General features: G+C 34.0%; 2 protein-coding genes across 2 annotated transcripts; both read left to right on the forward strand.

Annotated features, from left to right (window-relative positions):
- Positions 1 to 231: 231 nt before the first annotated feature.
- On the forward strand, positions 232 to 1708 carry LOC113779564. The gene is made up of 2 exons (XM_027325173.1): positions 232 to 858; positions 964 to 1708. The coding sequence occupies exons 1-2, from the start codon at positions 292 to 294 to the stop codon at positions 1255 to 1257; spliced, it is 861 nt and encodes a 286-aa protein (XP_027180974.1). The 5' UTR covers positions 232 to 291; the 3' UTR covers positions 1258 to 1708.
- Positions 1709 to 6257: 4549 nt separating this feature from the next.
- On the forward strand, positions 6258 to 7542 carry LOC113780018 (putative F-box protein At1g67623). Its single transcript, XM_027325838.1, has 3 exons — positions 6258 to 6382; positions 6484 to 6646; positions 7135 to 7542. Exons 1-3 carry the CDS (start codon positions 6258 to 6260, stop codon positions 7540 to 7542), a joined length of 696 nt encoding a protein of 231 aa, XP_027181639.1.
- The last annotated feature ends 10297 nt before the right edge of the window (positions 7543 to 17839 follow it).

The raw sequence follows: 17839 nt of genomic DNA on the forward strand, positions 1-17839 counted from the left end.
AAGCTTCCAGTCCACTGTAGACTTCCGAAAAGCTCACTCTCCACTCCAGTCTTCATCGCCGAACCCTCCGCCGGCTAAGCCCTTCACGTGAGAAGCTACACGTGTCATCAACTTACTGCGTGATCGAAAAGTCAACACAGTAGTACAATCCAACGGTCCTCATTCATCACCAAAACCCCCCACTATATAAAGCAGTTCGATAGAAGATAAAAGATCTCCAGTATGCTTCTCCTGATCAGTTTCAGAGAAAATAAGTCAAACAAAAAATTTCTACTTCTTGTTCTTCCAAATATGAAAGCTATGATAATCCGAACCGGGTCGGGTTCGTTCCCCGCCAGGAATTGGACCCCTCCGAGTCCAAGCTCGCCGAGAATTTCAGTTTCGATGCCGGCTCGGGAATCCGACAAGAAAAGCGGTGGTTCTTCGCCGAGCATTTCACTGCACACGGACCTGAGTAGCCGGAACATTCGGCGGGCGTCATCGGAGCGGGACATGATGCGATCCGCAATGGAGGGAGTGAAGAGCACTAGCAGGAGCGAGCTCGGATCGCGAGCTCTCGTGGCGAGGATACCTGAGGAAGAAGACGAGAGCACTGGATCGTTGACTGTGGTGGAGAGTCCGAGAGCGAGAGGCAGCAACGCAGGAGGTTGGCCGCAGCGCGCGATGCCGTTGGAGGAGGTAGAGTTTCCAGGCGGCGGTATTGGGAAGAACTGGAATACTGGCGGCGGAGGTAGAGATGAGTTCGGAACTGGCGGGAACGCTGATCTGAGCAAGATCGGTGCCTATTACGAAGAAATGATCAAGTCAAACCCTTCCAATCCTCTTCTTCTGAGAAATTACGGCAAATATTTGCATGAGGTATACTACTCCATACCACTCTATTTACATCTAATTGAACTCTGGAATTTCTCAATTATTGTTCAATTAATCAAATATTTGATTAGTTTGTATTTTTGTGTACAGGTGAAGGGAGATTTGGGCAGAGCAGAAGAGTATTACGGGAGGGCAATATTGGCAAGTCCTGGAGATGGAGAAGTGCTGTCCTTGTATGGAAACTTGATTTGGGAAAACGAAAGAGATGAGAGCAGGGCAAAATGTTACTTTGATCAAGCGGTTCAAGCCGCGCCTGATGATTGTATGGTGTTGGGATCATATGCACATTTCATGTGGGAAGCAGAGGATGAAGATGATGATGATGATAACGACGGCGATATAGTGGCGGCTCCGGCAGCTGCCGCCGTGGTTGAATCGTTTTAAGTTCTTAACAGAGCCATCAGTAAGATACCGCTCTGGAAGAGCCAGAATTCTAACCTTGTGTCCGGACTTGAGACCATTGAGATACCGCTCTGGAAGAGTTAGAATTCTAACCTTTGCGTCCGGACCCCTGAGACCTGAGACCTGAGTCTGCTGCTATGTTTATTATGATTAGTGTTTAATTATATGTCTAAGGTAACGGTGAAAGGAGGCTATGATGCACTAATAAACGAGCTTATGCTAACTTTAACGAGGGAAAATCATCCTGTCTTGAGGGACTGTAAAATATTTGGATTCCTGAGAAACTGATGTAAAATATTTGGGTTCTTGAGGGAATGTAAAAGCTAAGCTCGTCCATGTGAATTATCTGAATTTGGGTTCGGAGTACCTTGTTTGGCCTGTAATTCAACGAGCATTATATGTGAAAATATCATCATTACCCAATTTTGTTTTCTTTGATGGGGCAATTGAGCAATTTTATTAAGCAAATAATTGAAGCATCAACCAAGAGAATATGCTGAGCAGAGTCTGGTGCATCAAGTATTCACTCTTGCTTCTTGATAGATCAGAGCAGCAGGAAGTCGAACCAGTGGAACTCTAGGGTAAATAGCATTCCCGTATATTGATTTAGGAATGGCTTGGGACGGTTGTCAGATACAAAAAGTTCCAAATGACTTGTAGCTCGGATTTAGCTAGTAGTGCAAAAATTGGAAACATACGGTTCAAATCACTGCATAACTCTTAACGTAACCGACACATTTATAATTTTACGTGAACAGTACTTGAATAAATATAATATGATTGTTATAAAGTTGTACGTATAATTAGCAATGAATTATAACTTGTTAGAAAAATGTTACCAAATGATTGTATTGACGATTGTTTGCACCCGTCTCTCTAATTTAGAAAACGACTAGTTATGACAATCGTATTATCACACTAGTTTATGTCAACTTGTCAGAAAAATGTTACCAAATGATTGTACTGACGATTGTTTGCACCCATTTCCCTAATTTAGAAAATGACTAGTTATGACGATCGTATTATCACACCGGTTTATGTCAAGTATGACAAGACAATCATGTTATCATGGTAGTTTATGCCCCCCTCTCCATTTTGATTATGACAATCATGTTGTCACGCTAGTTTATGAAACACTAGAAGCTACTAATTTAGTGGCTTAGGAGTCAAGTTAATCAGCAACTAATGTTCTAAAATTGGGCGTATTAGTTGATCATTAAGCAAGTAAAGAGATAAACATTATAAATCTGTTCTTTCTACAGTAGGGAATTAGGGATGTTTTAGAGTGCTTATTTCACGTTAGTGGAGCAAAGAAAGAACTAGGAACTCTAGGGTAATTAACATCACCATCCACGGATATGCTTTGGGAGTTAAACTAACTAATTTAATCTAAGAACTTCCCTAAGAATATGCCTAGAATAAGGATTAAGTGATCACTTTCCATAACGGCAAGGTGTATCGTTCATGGCAAGGTATATATATTTGTATTTTTTTTCTTAATTCAGTTCCTATTAGCCGAAATTGACCAAAATTACTTCAATAACCAAAATTAGCAAGAATTTCGTTACCGAAGCTCCACCGAGTAATTGGGCTTCGTAGTTTAGACTCACCTGTGTAAATCTGCTTGAGCTTCGTAAACATTTCGGATTGCATTTACTTGATCGATAGCGTTGATGCGATAAATGATGATCTTCTTAGCCTATTGAACATTCTGGGCCGGATTGGGCCGGCTAATAGATTAGGAAGGACCCAATAAACCTTGAAACAAATGGACAGAAGATTAATATATTAAGTAGTGCTTTTGGCACACCCTAAGTGTGTGCTTATTTCAAAATATATAATTAATTTTTTATTATCAACTATTATATGAAGAATCATGTTAGACCATTTATGTGCTTTTCTTAAAAATGTATAGATATTCCTTTTTTTTTTTAGGAAGTTGTGTTATTTAAAATGATGGTAGAGAAAAAGAGGGGATGTGAGTAGATGTACTTAAGATCATGGTAGAGAAAAAGAGAAAACATGATTAGTTTGAAAACTAATTTAAAGGGCATTTTTGTTATAACATTAAGTAACATGAATTGTTTACACCAAAAGAAGGCTCTCCCATTATATATAATATAGATATTATGGAGTACTTTTTGATACAGTGACAGTGTATATTCTTTTATTAGCAGTTTTGAATGCATTATAGATAATCTTAATTTAGATTTGAATATCAAAATTTTCACATATAACATGCATCTATTTTTAGTAATGTATACACCAAAAATCCTAATATTATTACTCTACTTACATGGACCGCATCCTTAAGGCTATGGAAAAGATTAAAAAGTAGAGAGTTTTACAACCCTAGGTATGTAATTAATGTTATAGACAGAATTTTTAATAATTGCAAACCAGTGAATTTTATAGGCTCATATGCATGATGCTCTTAACAGGTTGGTCCTAAGTATGAACATTAGACTCAAATAGGTTTATGTTAGATATTGAAAAGAAATTATTGGTCTTATGAGATGTTTTGGATTAGGAAGATAATTAATGTTTATTTCAATGGGACTTTAGCTGGTTATAAATTATGCCGAACAATGATAGATTAAGTAGTACGATGTTGGGAGAAGAGTTAGGTTGGGTGATAAGGTTTGAGAGATTGTAAGTAAGAGGTTCTAGATTAAAAACCTGTAATACAATGCTAAATTGAAAGTTTAAGAGGTATAAACAACTAGGTGAAAGTTCAGGGAGTAAATTGCAATAAACCCTAATCTAAACATCCCTTTTTTTTCTTCAAATAGAAGGGCTTAAATTTAAAACCTCCTATTTACAATCCAAATGTGAGTTCCATGACGAGACTAGGAGTTAGATGTGAGTTCCATAGTTTTGATGTTATCATTGTATTAACATGGCTGCAGTTATTTAAGACGAGACTTCACAATGAATTATATGGGTGCAAGATGTGGTGAAGAAGCAATAGAATTGGATGGATTCTGATTAGCCTTTTCTATTATTCGAAAGTCATTTCCTGTTGTGATGAAATAATTTTACATTATATGTGAATTCCATTTTGAGTAGCATTATAGCTTGTTACTACAGTGAACATGAGAGTGTTAGTAGCAATTAATGTTGTCACTAATTAGTTGAACTGGTTGTATAACATAGATATTTTACATTGAGATTTGCCTATTTGTTGATTTTACTGTGAGATCAATGGAGTGAGGTGAATTGCATGTAATTTTCGACATTATTTAAAAAAAAAAAAAACTAGTTTTCAACATTATGTTCAGTTTGTAATCTCAACCATTTATGAAATAGATCCTTCTTTTGATAATAAAAACGATTATCTTAACTATACTTTGCGTAACCTTTCCTAAATGAGGTTCTTGCACTTGTTGCTGTTTCTTAATTCACTCATCTTATTTGCGTTGTGTGGCGTTAATCAAAGAATTTACTTTTTAGATTATCTTTTCTTGGAAAAAATATTGACTATTATCGAGCAATGTTCGTGCTCCCTAATATATCTCAGAGGATACAAGCCATTGTACTGCACATGATTATGTTAAGAAAATTTGCGACGATAATTGGCAGCAGGCCAAGAAATACTCTATTATAAAAGTTTTCCCTATCAAATCAGGTGAGATTTTTTCTTTTTTTTTTGGCAGAATAAGGTGAGATTTCAATATCATGGATCTGAGATTACGACAAATGCTACAAAATTTATAACTAGAACTATAAATTTCATTGGCAAGATTGAAGGTATATCAATTTTTTGGTTTATATTGCACACTTAGATACAAGATATTAATGTTACAAATTTGGAATTTAAAATTATCAAATGTTCAATAATTCAACTGAAATATTTCTCAAATACTAGGTCTCATAATTAGTTGCACTGGCCAATCAAGGTCTGGTTTGTAATTGCGTGGGTCAACGTCTAATTTTTATACTCTTAAAATGTTAATGTGGATGTTATCTGAATAGCATTAGCAGAATTAATGACAAAAATTTAGTATCTTCAATAATACAACATGATTGCCCCTTGAGGTTGGTACGGATGGTTTCGGGGTAGCCTAGTTAGGTCCCGAGGTTGTATGCTCGAATCACCTCTCGACCGCTTGTGTATCCTTGGGGGCAGGGTGCACAGGCGCAGAGAGATTAGTGTAGCAAAAGTTGGAATACTTCATGTATTGAAAAAAAAAAATAATACAACATGATTATTTCTGCATGATTTCATGGATACACAAATTAATCTACGTCAGTATTTTCCTGTACATGAGAACAGTTTATGTATTTATCCCAAATTGCAATATTTTTTAAAAAAATTTTGGCAACAAAAAAAAAAATTCCAAAGTGAAATTAATTAACATTAGCCAAGTACCACTAAGATATAGAGGTTTCTGTAGAAGGTCCTACAAGTATACAAATTGGGAATATCCACAACACAATGAATAATGGAGATTAATCCCAGAACCAAAATCCATAAACTTCCCAGGTGTCAAAAACTGTCAATGCAACATATTATGTTCCAAAAGTACAGCCCATGCAACATCTTTTGGTACTTCGGTGCAACAAACCCTTCTCCCATCACCGTTAATTTTTGTCCCACTCCACCGCCTCATCAAATTCCCCCCTTTTTTTTTTTATTTGTAGAAGATTCCTCAATTAATCCGGATAGGTAAAACAGAAAAATTTCATATCCTATTTGACAATGTTAATCCTAATCTGTTTTGGAAATCAATTGCAAAACTCATGAAGCTTACTTTCTTGATACGACATTATATAACTTGTACCATATTTTGAAACTTGAAGCCATGCAAGCCCCCCAGAAACCAGAGTGTTAATATATCTACAAACATGCGAAATTAAGGATATTACACCTGATCAATCCCAAACGTTATTTGATTAGAAAAATAGTGGTTGCTAAAATTTGACTTCACTCTTGGGGCTTACCGGGATTGTCTGCAGCCAAGAAAAGGAGGCAACTGGACATGGCCAACGCAGAAAATTTGCAGACAATGGCCTCCATCTCCTCCCTTCCGAGAGAGCTGGTATCCGAAGTTCTTGCACTTGTCGCAGCTTCTTCATCCACTGATCTTTTCCGGGCAAAACTATGGTACATTCATCTATTAATGATACAAACATGAGCAAATTTTTTTTTTTTTTTTACATGTGATTTTCTTTTGAGATTCATCGATCATGATTCTTATCTTGTAGTTGTAAGGTGCTTTCCGAAGTTTCGGAAGAAAACTATATTTACCAACGTGTGTCCCTCGACAACTTTGCAATCGTTCCATGGCGTAAAAATCATAAAGTTTCCATGTTCTTGAAGAAGTGTAGACGAAGCAAAAATCCTGAAGCCTTGTATCGAAAAGGAGTGGTAAGCATCGTGGTTTTTGTTAATTTTGAATATTCTGCTCTTTCAATTCAACCTAGAATGAACAATTTAGTCTTTGACATTATAATTCTAGATCAACATTAGGACAACTTGGGTTTCTTTGGAACGTAAGAAGCAAGAAACAAAAGAGATCATGGATTGATTGCCTTCAAAGAAGTGAAATTGTTTATGCAGCAGAAGTCTAGTAATGTCTTACCAAAGGAAAAAAAATAAAAAAATAAAAAAACTGGTTATGTCACATAAATTAGTCTTCTAACTATACACGAACACAATCAGTGCCCTTTTGTTCGTAAAAATCCATAATCCTATGTCTTGACTAGTAACTTTGGAAAATCAGCTTGTGTCCTGATGATTTTTTTTTTAACCTTATGTGCTAATGATGTTCCGTATGAAATTATTCATTTTCATTGTCTTATAAATATTTGAATCAGTTTTAGGTAACATTGTACTTTCAACCTTGAACTCCTTAGGTTGATTATTTTAGAGGTAAGAATCTGGAATCGGCATTGGAATGCCTAAACGAAGCTGCGAAATCAGGCCATGACGAAGCTGCCTATGCCTTGGGAATAATTTTCCTCTTTGGTGGGAACGAATTAAAGCGGAAAGGTATGACTCTGCTTAGCGCCATGAAGAAATCAAGAATTCAGAAACGGAGAGTGAAAGATTGCCGTGACAATTTGCGAAGGATTCTGAAGATGATTTGGGTAAAAAATTCTTTGGTTCTGAGCCAAAGGCCCGTTTGTTGTGCCATGCAACATAAGAGAAAAAGAGGTTGGCTTGTGGATGACATTGATGAAGAGGAGAGTACATGTGAAGGCTGCGCTTGTGACGAAGAAATTGCACCAATTTGTGATGCCTTACCTCAATTTCTTGTCTAAATTTCAATGTTTGCAAATCGATTTTATGCACAAATTTGTAACCAACTACATTATACTATCTTTAGGAACTGAATTAACAGCTACTTTTTACTCTTTTGATATAAATGATTGACAATCTAATTAGCTACTTTTGCCCCTTGATCAAGGTTGTTGTGGAGTTAAAGTTAGTTTCACGATTTTCTAAAAATCCGGTGATTCACCAAAAGGTGAGGAGTCTGATATTGCATTGGTTTTTGATGCCTCTGGAGGACATTGGACGGTTGTCTGCAAGGCTTGTTAAGGTCTATATTTAGCAATCTGCATATATACGTAAAACTACTTAACGTTGGTACTTCATACATATTCAAAATCAACAAAAGACCAAAATAGTTAAAAGTGTATGAAATTGAAGAATAAAAGATGATATTTACAAGCTAAAGAGGGAAAATCGTAAGCAGTGATCGACATGAATGGTTACTCTAGTGAAGTTAGAAGTATATTAAATACAGAAGTAATGGTGTTAGATAAATTTTAAAAAAAAATTATCTATGGAAAGGAAAATCTGAGCAAGCTAGCTAACAACTCTAATTAGCATAGTAGTAGAGTCATTCAGTGACCATAATTAGCTACAAGATTGAAAGTGTATTCCCTTCTTCGTGTTAAGAGAAGGAAAAAGCTTCGTAGAGACTTTAATCTTATTTCATGAGTTTAATTATCTCATTCTATTACAGATGTATTTTTGGGTTTAAACCAGATTGTGAGAACTTAGTTACATCAATAATTCAAAGTGCAGAAGGATATCTATCATGTGCAGAGTGATTTCGTTTTAGCCTCTTTGATGATGCTGCAATACAGATTTGAGCACCATATAAAAAATTGCCCCTCTTCCCTCCCTAAGAATGCAAAGAATGAAATACATGTTTCTCACTGTTGGATCTTTTCCACTTGTATCATTTGGATATTCAACAGAAACCAAAATTGACATGAATAACAGTGTTTGGATAGCCAATTATTTCAAATAATATTTCGCTTGCATCATAAATATATTTCCCAACCCATATTTTTATATTTTTAACCATCTTTTTATCTCACATACATCACATCACAAAAAGCGTTACAGTAATTATTCCAAATAATATTTCAAATAGTACTCTATCCAGAGTCTCTCTTGAAGATGAACAATGTTCATGTGCAATATTAATTAAACTGCCGCACTATAGTAAAATTTAGTGAGAAGTTTACATATAGCAAAGTATGTAAATACGAGAGGGACTAATCTACGTCTCATTATTTTCAATTCACACATTATACAACTTTTAGTAATAATTGTGTCAGTTATTGATACTGGTAGTATACTCATCATGGCTTTAATATGATTCTATAAAGGGTTAATCACATTTTATCCCCCTAAAGAATACCCAATTTCTCAGTTTGCCCCCTAACCTTTAATTTTGCTTACTTAACCCCCTTTAGGACAAAATTGCCCTTGCATTATTTTGACTTTTTATTTACCTTGTTTTCCTTTCTTTTATTTTTTTCTCTTTCTTCTTTATTTAATTCTTCTTCTTTCCCACAAAAATCTTCACCTTAATGATTGAAATTAAAAAAGAGGAATTGCAGAGATCTATCTTCTCTTTAAATGATTAAAAGAATATTCAAATTACTTTCCTAAAATGCAATTTTTTTAGCCTTTCAATTCTTTTAATTTTGGGTTTTCCTCTTTCCTTTCTAGTTTCTCATTTTATTCCCAAGAAAATATCTTAAGATGAAATTGTGACTTGATTAATAATCATCAATTGAAATTTGTGACATGTGGCATCACACAAAAAATCAAAATTAGTTTTTGATGCTTTTTAAACCTTCACCTAGAAATATGCAATTACAAACTCAAAACAAAAATTTTCGTTGAAATGGAATTTCTATTGGGAAGGATGAAAGAGAGAAGAAAGAGAAAAAGAAATAAAAGAAAGGAAAACAATTTCATCTTATGATATTTTCTTGAGAATAAAATGAGAAACTAGAAAGGAAAGAGGAAAACCCAAAATTAAAAGAATTGAAAGACTAAAAATATTATATTTTAGGAAAGTGATTTGAATATTTTTTTAATCATTTAAGGAGAAGATAGATATCTGCAATTCCTCTTTTTTAATTTCAATCATTAAGGTGAAGATTTTTGTGGGAGAGAGAAAGAATTAAATAAAGAAGAAAGAAAAAAAGAAATAAAAGAAAGGAAAATAAGGTAAATGAAAAGTCAAAATAATGCAAGGGCAATTTTGTCCTAAAGGGGGTTAAGTGAGCAAAATCAAAGGTTAGGGGGTAAACTGAGAAATGGGGTATTATTTAAGGGGATAAAATGTGATTAACCCTTCTATAAATGATCAGGACTCAGTTATTTTTCTTCAAATATCCATACCTTGATTTCCTTCTTTCTTGATGAAACATAATATATAGGAATTATATGTATGGCAAGACAAGGGGTCATGTTTAACGAAGTCTAGTGTTACACATGATTCTTAGACTAAAAAATGAACACAAGGAGGAGAAGCTTTAACCAAGTGAATTACCCCTTTACTTGGGCTATATCTTGCATCTCAAATCCGTGATGCATTTGAATTTTCTGTATAGAGAGTATGAAACCCATTGAAGAATTAAGACACAGAAAGAAAGTGATCACATTAATTTTTAACATCGTTGTGCTCATGCATACATTGCTAAGTTGTACGGTTACAAGAAAATTATAATTGAAAATTTCATTCACTGATAGAATATGTAGATTACAAATTTGTTCATGAGTTGAAAACACGTATATTGGCATCAAAATTAAATTCTGGAAAGATCTAGACATTGACACTAAAAAGTATTTCTAGTGTCCTTTTTGAAACAAATAAATGTTCTTTCCGAATTAAATATAGACTAATAGTTAACAACACAAACTAAAAAATTGAAATAATTTTAAGGACCCTACACTTTCCCTTTTTACCTTCCTCCTCTTTCATCAATTGAAAATAATGCTCCCATGATTGAGCACTATGGGATACATCCCAAACTATACTCTTGAACAAATGATTAATTTGCAGTAAAACTAGTGTGGTCCTGGTTTATATCCCAACTCATATTATGAGCGATCCAAATTATGGTATTAATCGCCATGAAAGATTTAGATGGTCCAAAATCTATGCACTAAGAAAGGGCTAAGACTAAGATGGTCCAAAATGAAGGTCCGGAAAGACGAGCTCGGCGTTTGTCCTCCGTAAGATTTGATTGCAGATTAGACAATTATGTCCTAGGTGTTTTACCGTAGACAAAGTTAGATGATTATGCCTTTAATTTCTAATTTGCAGCTACTCTTCTGGTCGAAGAAAGTGTTAGCAATTTTTCATATCAACAGTTTTTCTTGAATTGCACTACTAGCCATATATTTTTTTTGAAGTTCTCTGGTTTAATTACAGAAATACCTCAGCTATTAGGTTTCGAGCCCTTATTTACTGAACCGCTCTTTTTTCATCTCTTAAACTAATGTGAGACATAATTCTTTATTCGTGAACCTAACAAATCTCTTCCTTCGTGAGTAACCCCTCACATTAAATCCAAGTTTACAAGCTCTTCTCCAATTTCACTTTAATACTCAACACAAACTCACCCTAACATCTAAAGTCACCCCTTCTTTCAATTATGAACTCACTTTTTTCAACATCCAAACTACATTTCGGATTCTCGCCAACACTTGGCTCCTTGACCTAATATCTATTGGACCCCGTGCCAAACCCATGGCACACTTGATTCAACAGGAGCCAAACTCCTTGGTACTTTAGTCCACCACTAAAAAGAGAATTTTCATTGGTCCAACTCTGAAAAAAATCCACTTACCCATAAGTAGCCAGTTTTGTAACCAGAAGTTCTAATACCACTTGTTCCGAGAAGAATCCACTTACTCATGAGTAACTCAGTTTCATAACAATGGTAAAAATTACATGACATATTTAGATACAATAGATTTGAAGAACAACAAATATTACAGATCTGAAAAATTAATAAAAAATTTCATAATGAATTTCCAAACATATTCAAATACTAAATAGAACACTATGAATATTTCCAACCATCAGCGCTACTAATTAATTGCTTCGTACTCAAATGCAATGATGAGAAATGAGCTATGAGGAAATAGATATAAAGAATCCCAAATATGACAACCAATTTTGGAAAAAAAGAAAAGAAAGAAGGAACTCATATCTAACCAAAGAAATAGAAAAAAGGAAAAAAAATCTCATTAACAATATTTAGGAGAGAAGAAAACTCTCTCTTAAGTAATCTTAGGAGAGACACCTTTATTATTATTATTATTATTATTATGTAAGCGTGAGATCTAAAACTCAAGATTTTCTACTCACAATTTCTCCCATCTTTGATCTTATCACCCAACCAATCCTCCCTCAGAGAAACCTTACAACATAGTTGTATAAACAAAATTGTCAAAAAGTATATCATCATACTCTAATTCTCATGAGTATTTTGATAAGTTTGACCTTTGACAATTAAATGCTACAGTTTATGCCGAACAACCTCTTCTTAGAAGATAATGATCTTCAGAGCAAGTCCAGCATAAATAAATGTGGTGATTTTCTGCAACTACTTTTGCATACTTAAAGTTAGGATAACACGTGTTACGAACCCAACACCAACTATAGAAATATTAAATTAACCAAGCTATACATGTTGCTGCATAATTTTCCTTAGAAAGAAAAAAAAAAGAAAAGAAGAAAGTTTCTTTTTTTGCCATCTTTTCTTTTTTTTTTTTCCATTACTAATATGTCCACCTAATTCCTCGAATTTCCTCAATTGAAGTGTGTAATTAAACATTATTATTTGGACATTAGATCACTTCTACTGTTTTCTAAGATTTCTTACACTGATCTTTGACTCCTATTTTTAGTAAGCAAGTATAGATGCATCGAACATGATGTTTGCATTTGTCATTTCTTTTTTGCAACATTAATCCCAAAGTTTTTTAATGTCTATATTTACCTGTAAAATTAATTGCAGGAACAAAAAAAAAATTAAAGAAGTACTGGTTAGACAAATAATAGCTCACTCCAGAATTTTAGTGACTTTTGAAGAACGTGAATAATCACCATTTTGATAAATTTAGAGCCCTTTGTCTAATTAAAATTTTTTTTATGGGTGGATAAATGATAAATATTTTTAAAAAAGCATAAATATACATACAGGATCCTTCGTCAACATTATTGCTAAGCATTAATGGATCCGAAAACTAAAATGTGGTAAAATTAAACTTGCGTGACTGAGTCTGGCACCACCGTCACGGCTGCCTCATCTCAGCCGTGACCGCAGCGGTGCTGATGTACATAACTTCCAACAAGTACTTTGAATTTAATGTGTCTATCTATTCATAATTTCTTATATCTATGCGTGTAACTCAAAGTTATATATTGATTTTTTTTAATATTCTAAAGCAACAAAATATGTACATCAAAATATTAAAAAATGGATTTACTATCAAAATTTTACAATTACCTTCGCAAAAAAAAAATCCTTGAATTAAAAAGATTACCTCTTGGGGTGTACCGAAGTGCCCGTATTGTTTCGTTTAAAGAACCATTCCCTCAATTTTATCTCTCAATATGGTATTAATTCAAATTTAAAATAATTGAAATTATTATAATATAACGGTGCAAATTACTTATTTCACTATTTAACGATAGATTTAACTTGAGAGAATGATACTCTAAAAGGATTGTAAAATCTCCTATATTTTTATATTTTTAAATACATTAAAACACTTCCTTTAGATTGGACTGTTTTCACAAATAAATTATTCAACTATAATATTACAGTAAAATACTCCAAAAACAATCCCAAAAGCACCTAATGTATACATACATTCTCAAATACAATTAGAAAATTAAAAATAAAATATTTGCTACCACTATCTCCTGCCACACAATACCACCATCACGCACTACCATCAACCACCACTATCACCACTTCCCTCCTCCTCTCTCTTTCTCCTCCTTGATAAGTGACTAATTTATATAATAATTGAATGACATTTTATGTTATTTTTAGTCACTTTGGTTATATTATTGGAAGAAAATGAATCATTTTGACTATAATTGGTAAAAAATGTTCTTAAGTGATTGAATGAGGTTTTTCTCACTTTTTACTTGTATTTTGTGCATTTTGACAGTTTTGACACATTTTCGTATTTCAGCTATAACTTGAGGTATAGTAATCGGATTGAGATGATTCTTGAACCAATTTGAAGATAAGAGATATACCTACAACTTTGGTGAAGACGTCAAAATCCAGTTCTAAGGTTTTCCAGGTCAAAAAGCTAAATTACAGTAGCCAATTTCTATTGGTCGAAGCTAAAACAGGGCATTGAGCAGTCAAAGGTATTTCAGTCATTTCTCAGCCTACACAAATCCAAATGAGTTGATTCTTGATGCATTGGAAAGCTAACTCAAAGAGCTACAAGGTTTATGTTTTGGTCAAGAGTTAATTCACCTTCGATCATCAAGAAACGTTCAATTGAAGTTGAGGCAAAATCGGAGCAGTAGTGAAGTTTGAACAGAAATTGCACAAAAAGGTCACTGTAGCAATCCGGCTGGAACTTGGCCGGATTTATGGCTGGATTTCTGATCGGATTGTGGTCAGGAAAGGCTGCTCTTTACACGGACAACTTGATTTCACCTCCAATAAGTCACATGTAATGCTAGACATGTGACAAACACTTTGCAGCTGTAAAAGGGAGGTGCAAGCCTCATTCCTTGACCACCTTTTACCTTTATATAGTCAAAAACTTGCAAGATTCAAGGACAAACATACGAGAGAAAGCTTGGAGAGTGCAAAAATGTAGTTCTTCCATTGTCTTAGTGTAGGTTAGTTTTGTATAGAGTAGTATAGGTCATCCACTCTTGCATATTAGCTAGATTAGGATGAAGATTGGGATGAAGAAGGAGGAGTTAAACCTCATGTGACATGGGTTATCTCTTCGCCAACTCTTTATCTTTTATACTTGATTCTAAGTTTAGTTAATATACAAGTTCTGGATTTTATGTTTATTATGTGTTTCTAAAGTTTATGTCTTGGGTTTGGTTGGACTTTCTATGATTGTTAGTGTTTATTATTTGGCTATTTGATTGCTATTATTTGAGCAAGTTATTTAGTACTTTAGCTCTTTCAATCATAATTAATCTGGTACCATTGATTGTGATTATCTAAGGTGTTGTTTCTGCAATGAAAATTGAGATTTAACACTGGTTCAAGAAGTGCTAAACATAGGGAGTACACTCACGACGGTAGAGGTGCACTTATGTGGTTTTAGTGATTCATTTCATGTAATTTCATTGAAGACATGAACTTGTAGCTAATTTCATAACCACGAGAATAGGTATGGATTAATTATAAGTATAGTTGATTCACTACGAAAGTAGATTTTATATGCATAAGGAAATTATACCGTAACTAACCTAGTTAGTAGTACTCAATGATCCAAATATAGCACTTGCATGAGTAGTTAGGGATACCATAACTTAAGGAGCTTTCATTTGTTATTTTACATAAGTTCAGTAGGGTTTCATTTCTTATAATTCATTGATAGTCTAAATAATAGAGACGCTTTAGTAACACCGGTAATTGTTCAATCTTTCTCGTGGGATCGACCCGATACATGTCCTAAACTACTAATTTGACCTGTATACTTGCAGTCAAACGGATATAAATCAGATTTTAACTTGTACGTATAGCAAAAGCCCGTCACTTCTCCTTTCTCTTTTCTCCTTCTTTCTCTTTCTCTTCTTCCCTCCCCTCCTTCCTCCTTCCTCCTTCCTCCTCCTTTCTCCGGTTCCCCTCTATTTCCTTCCCCCTAGACGCTTCCCCTTCCGATGAAGAGAAGCTTCGACTGTGACCAAGAGGGAGGAGGGAAGAGGAGTAGGAGGATGGTGACGGTGGTCGGTGCTGACAATGGGTGATTTTTTTTTTTTAGATTTTAAAAAAATAGCAATTCACTAAATTACTACAATAACAATTTTTTTCATACAAGTCACTGCAGTAAAATTTATGAAAAAGAGCCCCAAAAGCACTTCATCCATACGGAATGTGTGTATAAAATAAATGAAATAATTTTCTGACTTTTATGTTGGCCACAAGGTGCTGAAGAGACGAAGTCAAATTAAGGAGTGGAACCACGAACCGAATGTCTTCTTGTTTTCCGTATTTTAAGTGGAGTACGCCAAGAAGTACAGAGTACACACAATTTACTAGAAAAGAAAACATAGCAGTAACTGGTAACAACAAATTAAATTTTTTTTGCAATCAAAATTCTATAGATATTTTGACTTTTAAGAGTTGCACTGCATTTAAGTAACACTTTAGGCAGCACGATTAACTGTGGAAGACGGAATAATTTTAGAATTATAGTGTGAAGCACAGCACAAATCTCAATAAGTGATAAAATTTGTTGTAGTACTTTTACATGTTACATTGATCATTTTAGTGTATACATCTATTGCAGGAGTGCATATATATATATATTGAAATAATTGTAAGTAGCTAGTGCTAACGCCCCTGAACGGGGAAGGAGAATCAATGAGATCAAACAACTAACGCTCAAGCAGTAAGCATAGCAATTTGCTATATGTCAACCATTAGATATGATATTTTCTTTTCTGTGGTTCGAATGAATTATATGATTAAAATCCTTAAATATCAATATTTGCCATCCTAATCAAAAGCTTCTAAGTATAATTGATTATAGGTCCCCAACTGTACAACGTGACATTTGAATAATTTTGTCCCCAGTTTTTGAATTTTAGCTCCATCGATCAAATTTGCAAATACCAATGGGAGTTTTAACTTACTGTGAAGTGTGGACCTAAAATATGATGTTTGACAATATCTTGAGAGAACATATTTATGATGCTTGACAATATCTTGAAAGATCATATTTGTGGCCCTCTGCTTTTCAGGGCAATGCACTGAGTCAGGTACTTACTAGTACTTAGTTGCATGTGTACATGGAGGTCGATTTTGCAATTTTACCTAAAGAAGAAAGGCAAACTAATCCTCTCATTCGTATTGGCGTTGTTCTCGGTTGTTTTAGATTTTATAAAATTTAATTATAAAAATTGATTATAGAAAATAATCAGAATCAGTAAAAGTTACTTTTCAAATGATTATAGATTTTAATTTTTTTTGTCATTAAAAAAATCTATAATTAGAATACAAAAACAATTGAAAACATCACAAAATTTAATTATCTAAAATCAAAATCTATAATCAGTTTAACTGAGAACGAGCTAATTGTCCTTAGAAGTGTCAAAATGGATGGTTTGGATGGGTCATAATTGAACAATTGGTATAATTGGGTCAACCCATTTATATCCATTTAAATAAATGGGCACCCATTATCAGTCACTTAAAATTCTACTTTTTTTTTTTGAATTTCTTTGCATATTGTTTGACAAGAAATAACGGTATATAATTGTTGTTCGATTAATAAGAAATTCAAATTTATTTGCTCAACACTCACTAAAAGTTGACTTTAAATATATAATTATTTTTAAATGGGTATAAATTGGTGAGTTGAGCCAACTTACTATCTATTAATTAAATAGATTAAATTGGGTACCCATTTAGACCCATTCAAAAATAATGGGTGGGTTTGGACGGATTATTGGTGGGCGGATTTGAGTCAACATGATTAAATTGTGATTGACAACTCTAATTGTCTCATGAACTAAGACAAGCTAATCTTGTCTTTCATCCTCATTAAGACATATTAGTATGGGCAAATAAGTTGCCACATTCCTAAACATTGGCCAATATACCCGTATTGAAAAAAGAAGAAGAAGAAGATTTATATGGATAGATCCAAAGATGCCAAAGATTTGTTAGGATGGCCACAACTTTCTGCTGTCATTTGCAATGAGAAAACTAAGGGAAGTTGGACGTCCAATAATTATCCAAAAAACAAGACATCCAATGTAGAGATCGGATGGTCGATGGATAAAATTAGGAAAAAGAAGAAGAAACCACCGAGCATTAAATGATGTAGACCTCACCCTTCGGCATTTAGGGCAACACAACCAACTTCACGTCATTTTCATCAGCTTATGTCTGCATCCAACAAATGTATGTCCAACCCTCGACTTCTCAACTGCATTCTACAATATTCATCACTCCGCAACCTCTAATTGTTGGCATTTTCAAATCTTTATCTCATGATTTCCGATATCTCGGCTTCATTTCGTCTGCTTGCTTGCTGCATTATTATACATGTGAAAAAGACCAAGAC

This window comes from Coffea eugenioides, chromosome 8 (assembly GCF_003713205.1).
Source record: "Coffea eugenioides isolate CCC68of chromosome 8, Ceug_1.0, whole genome shotgun sequence".
In the NCBI taxonomy this organism is placed as follows: Eukaryota; Viridiplantae; Streptophyta; class Magnoliopsida; order Gentianales; family Rubiaceae; genus Coffea; species Coffea eugenioides.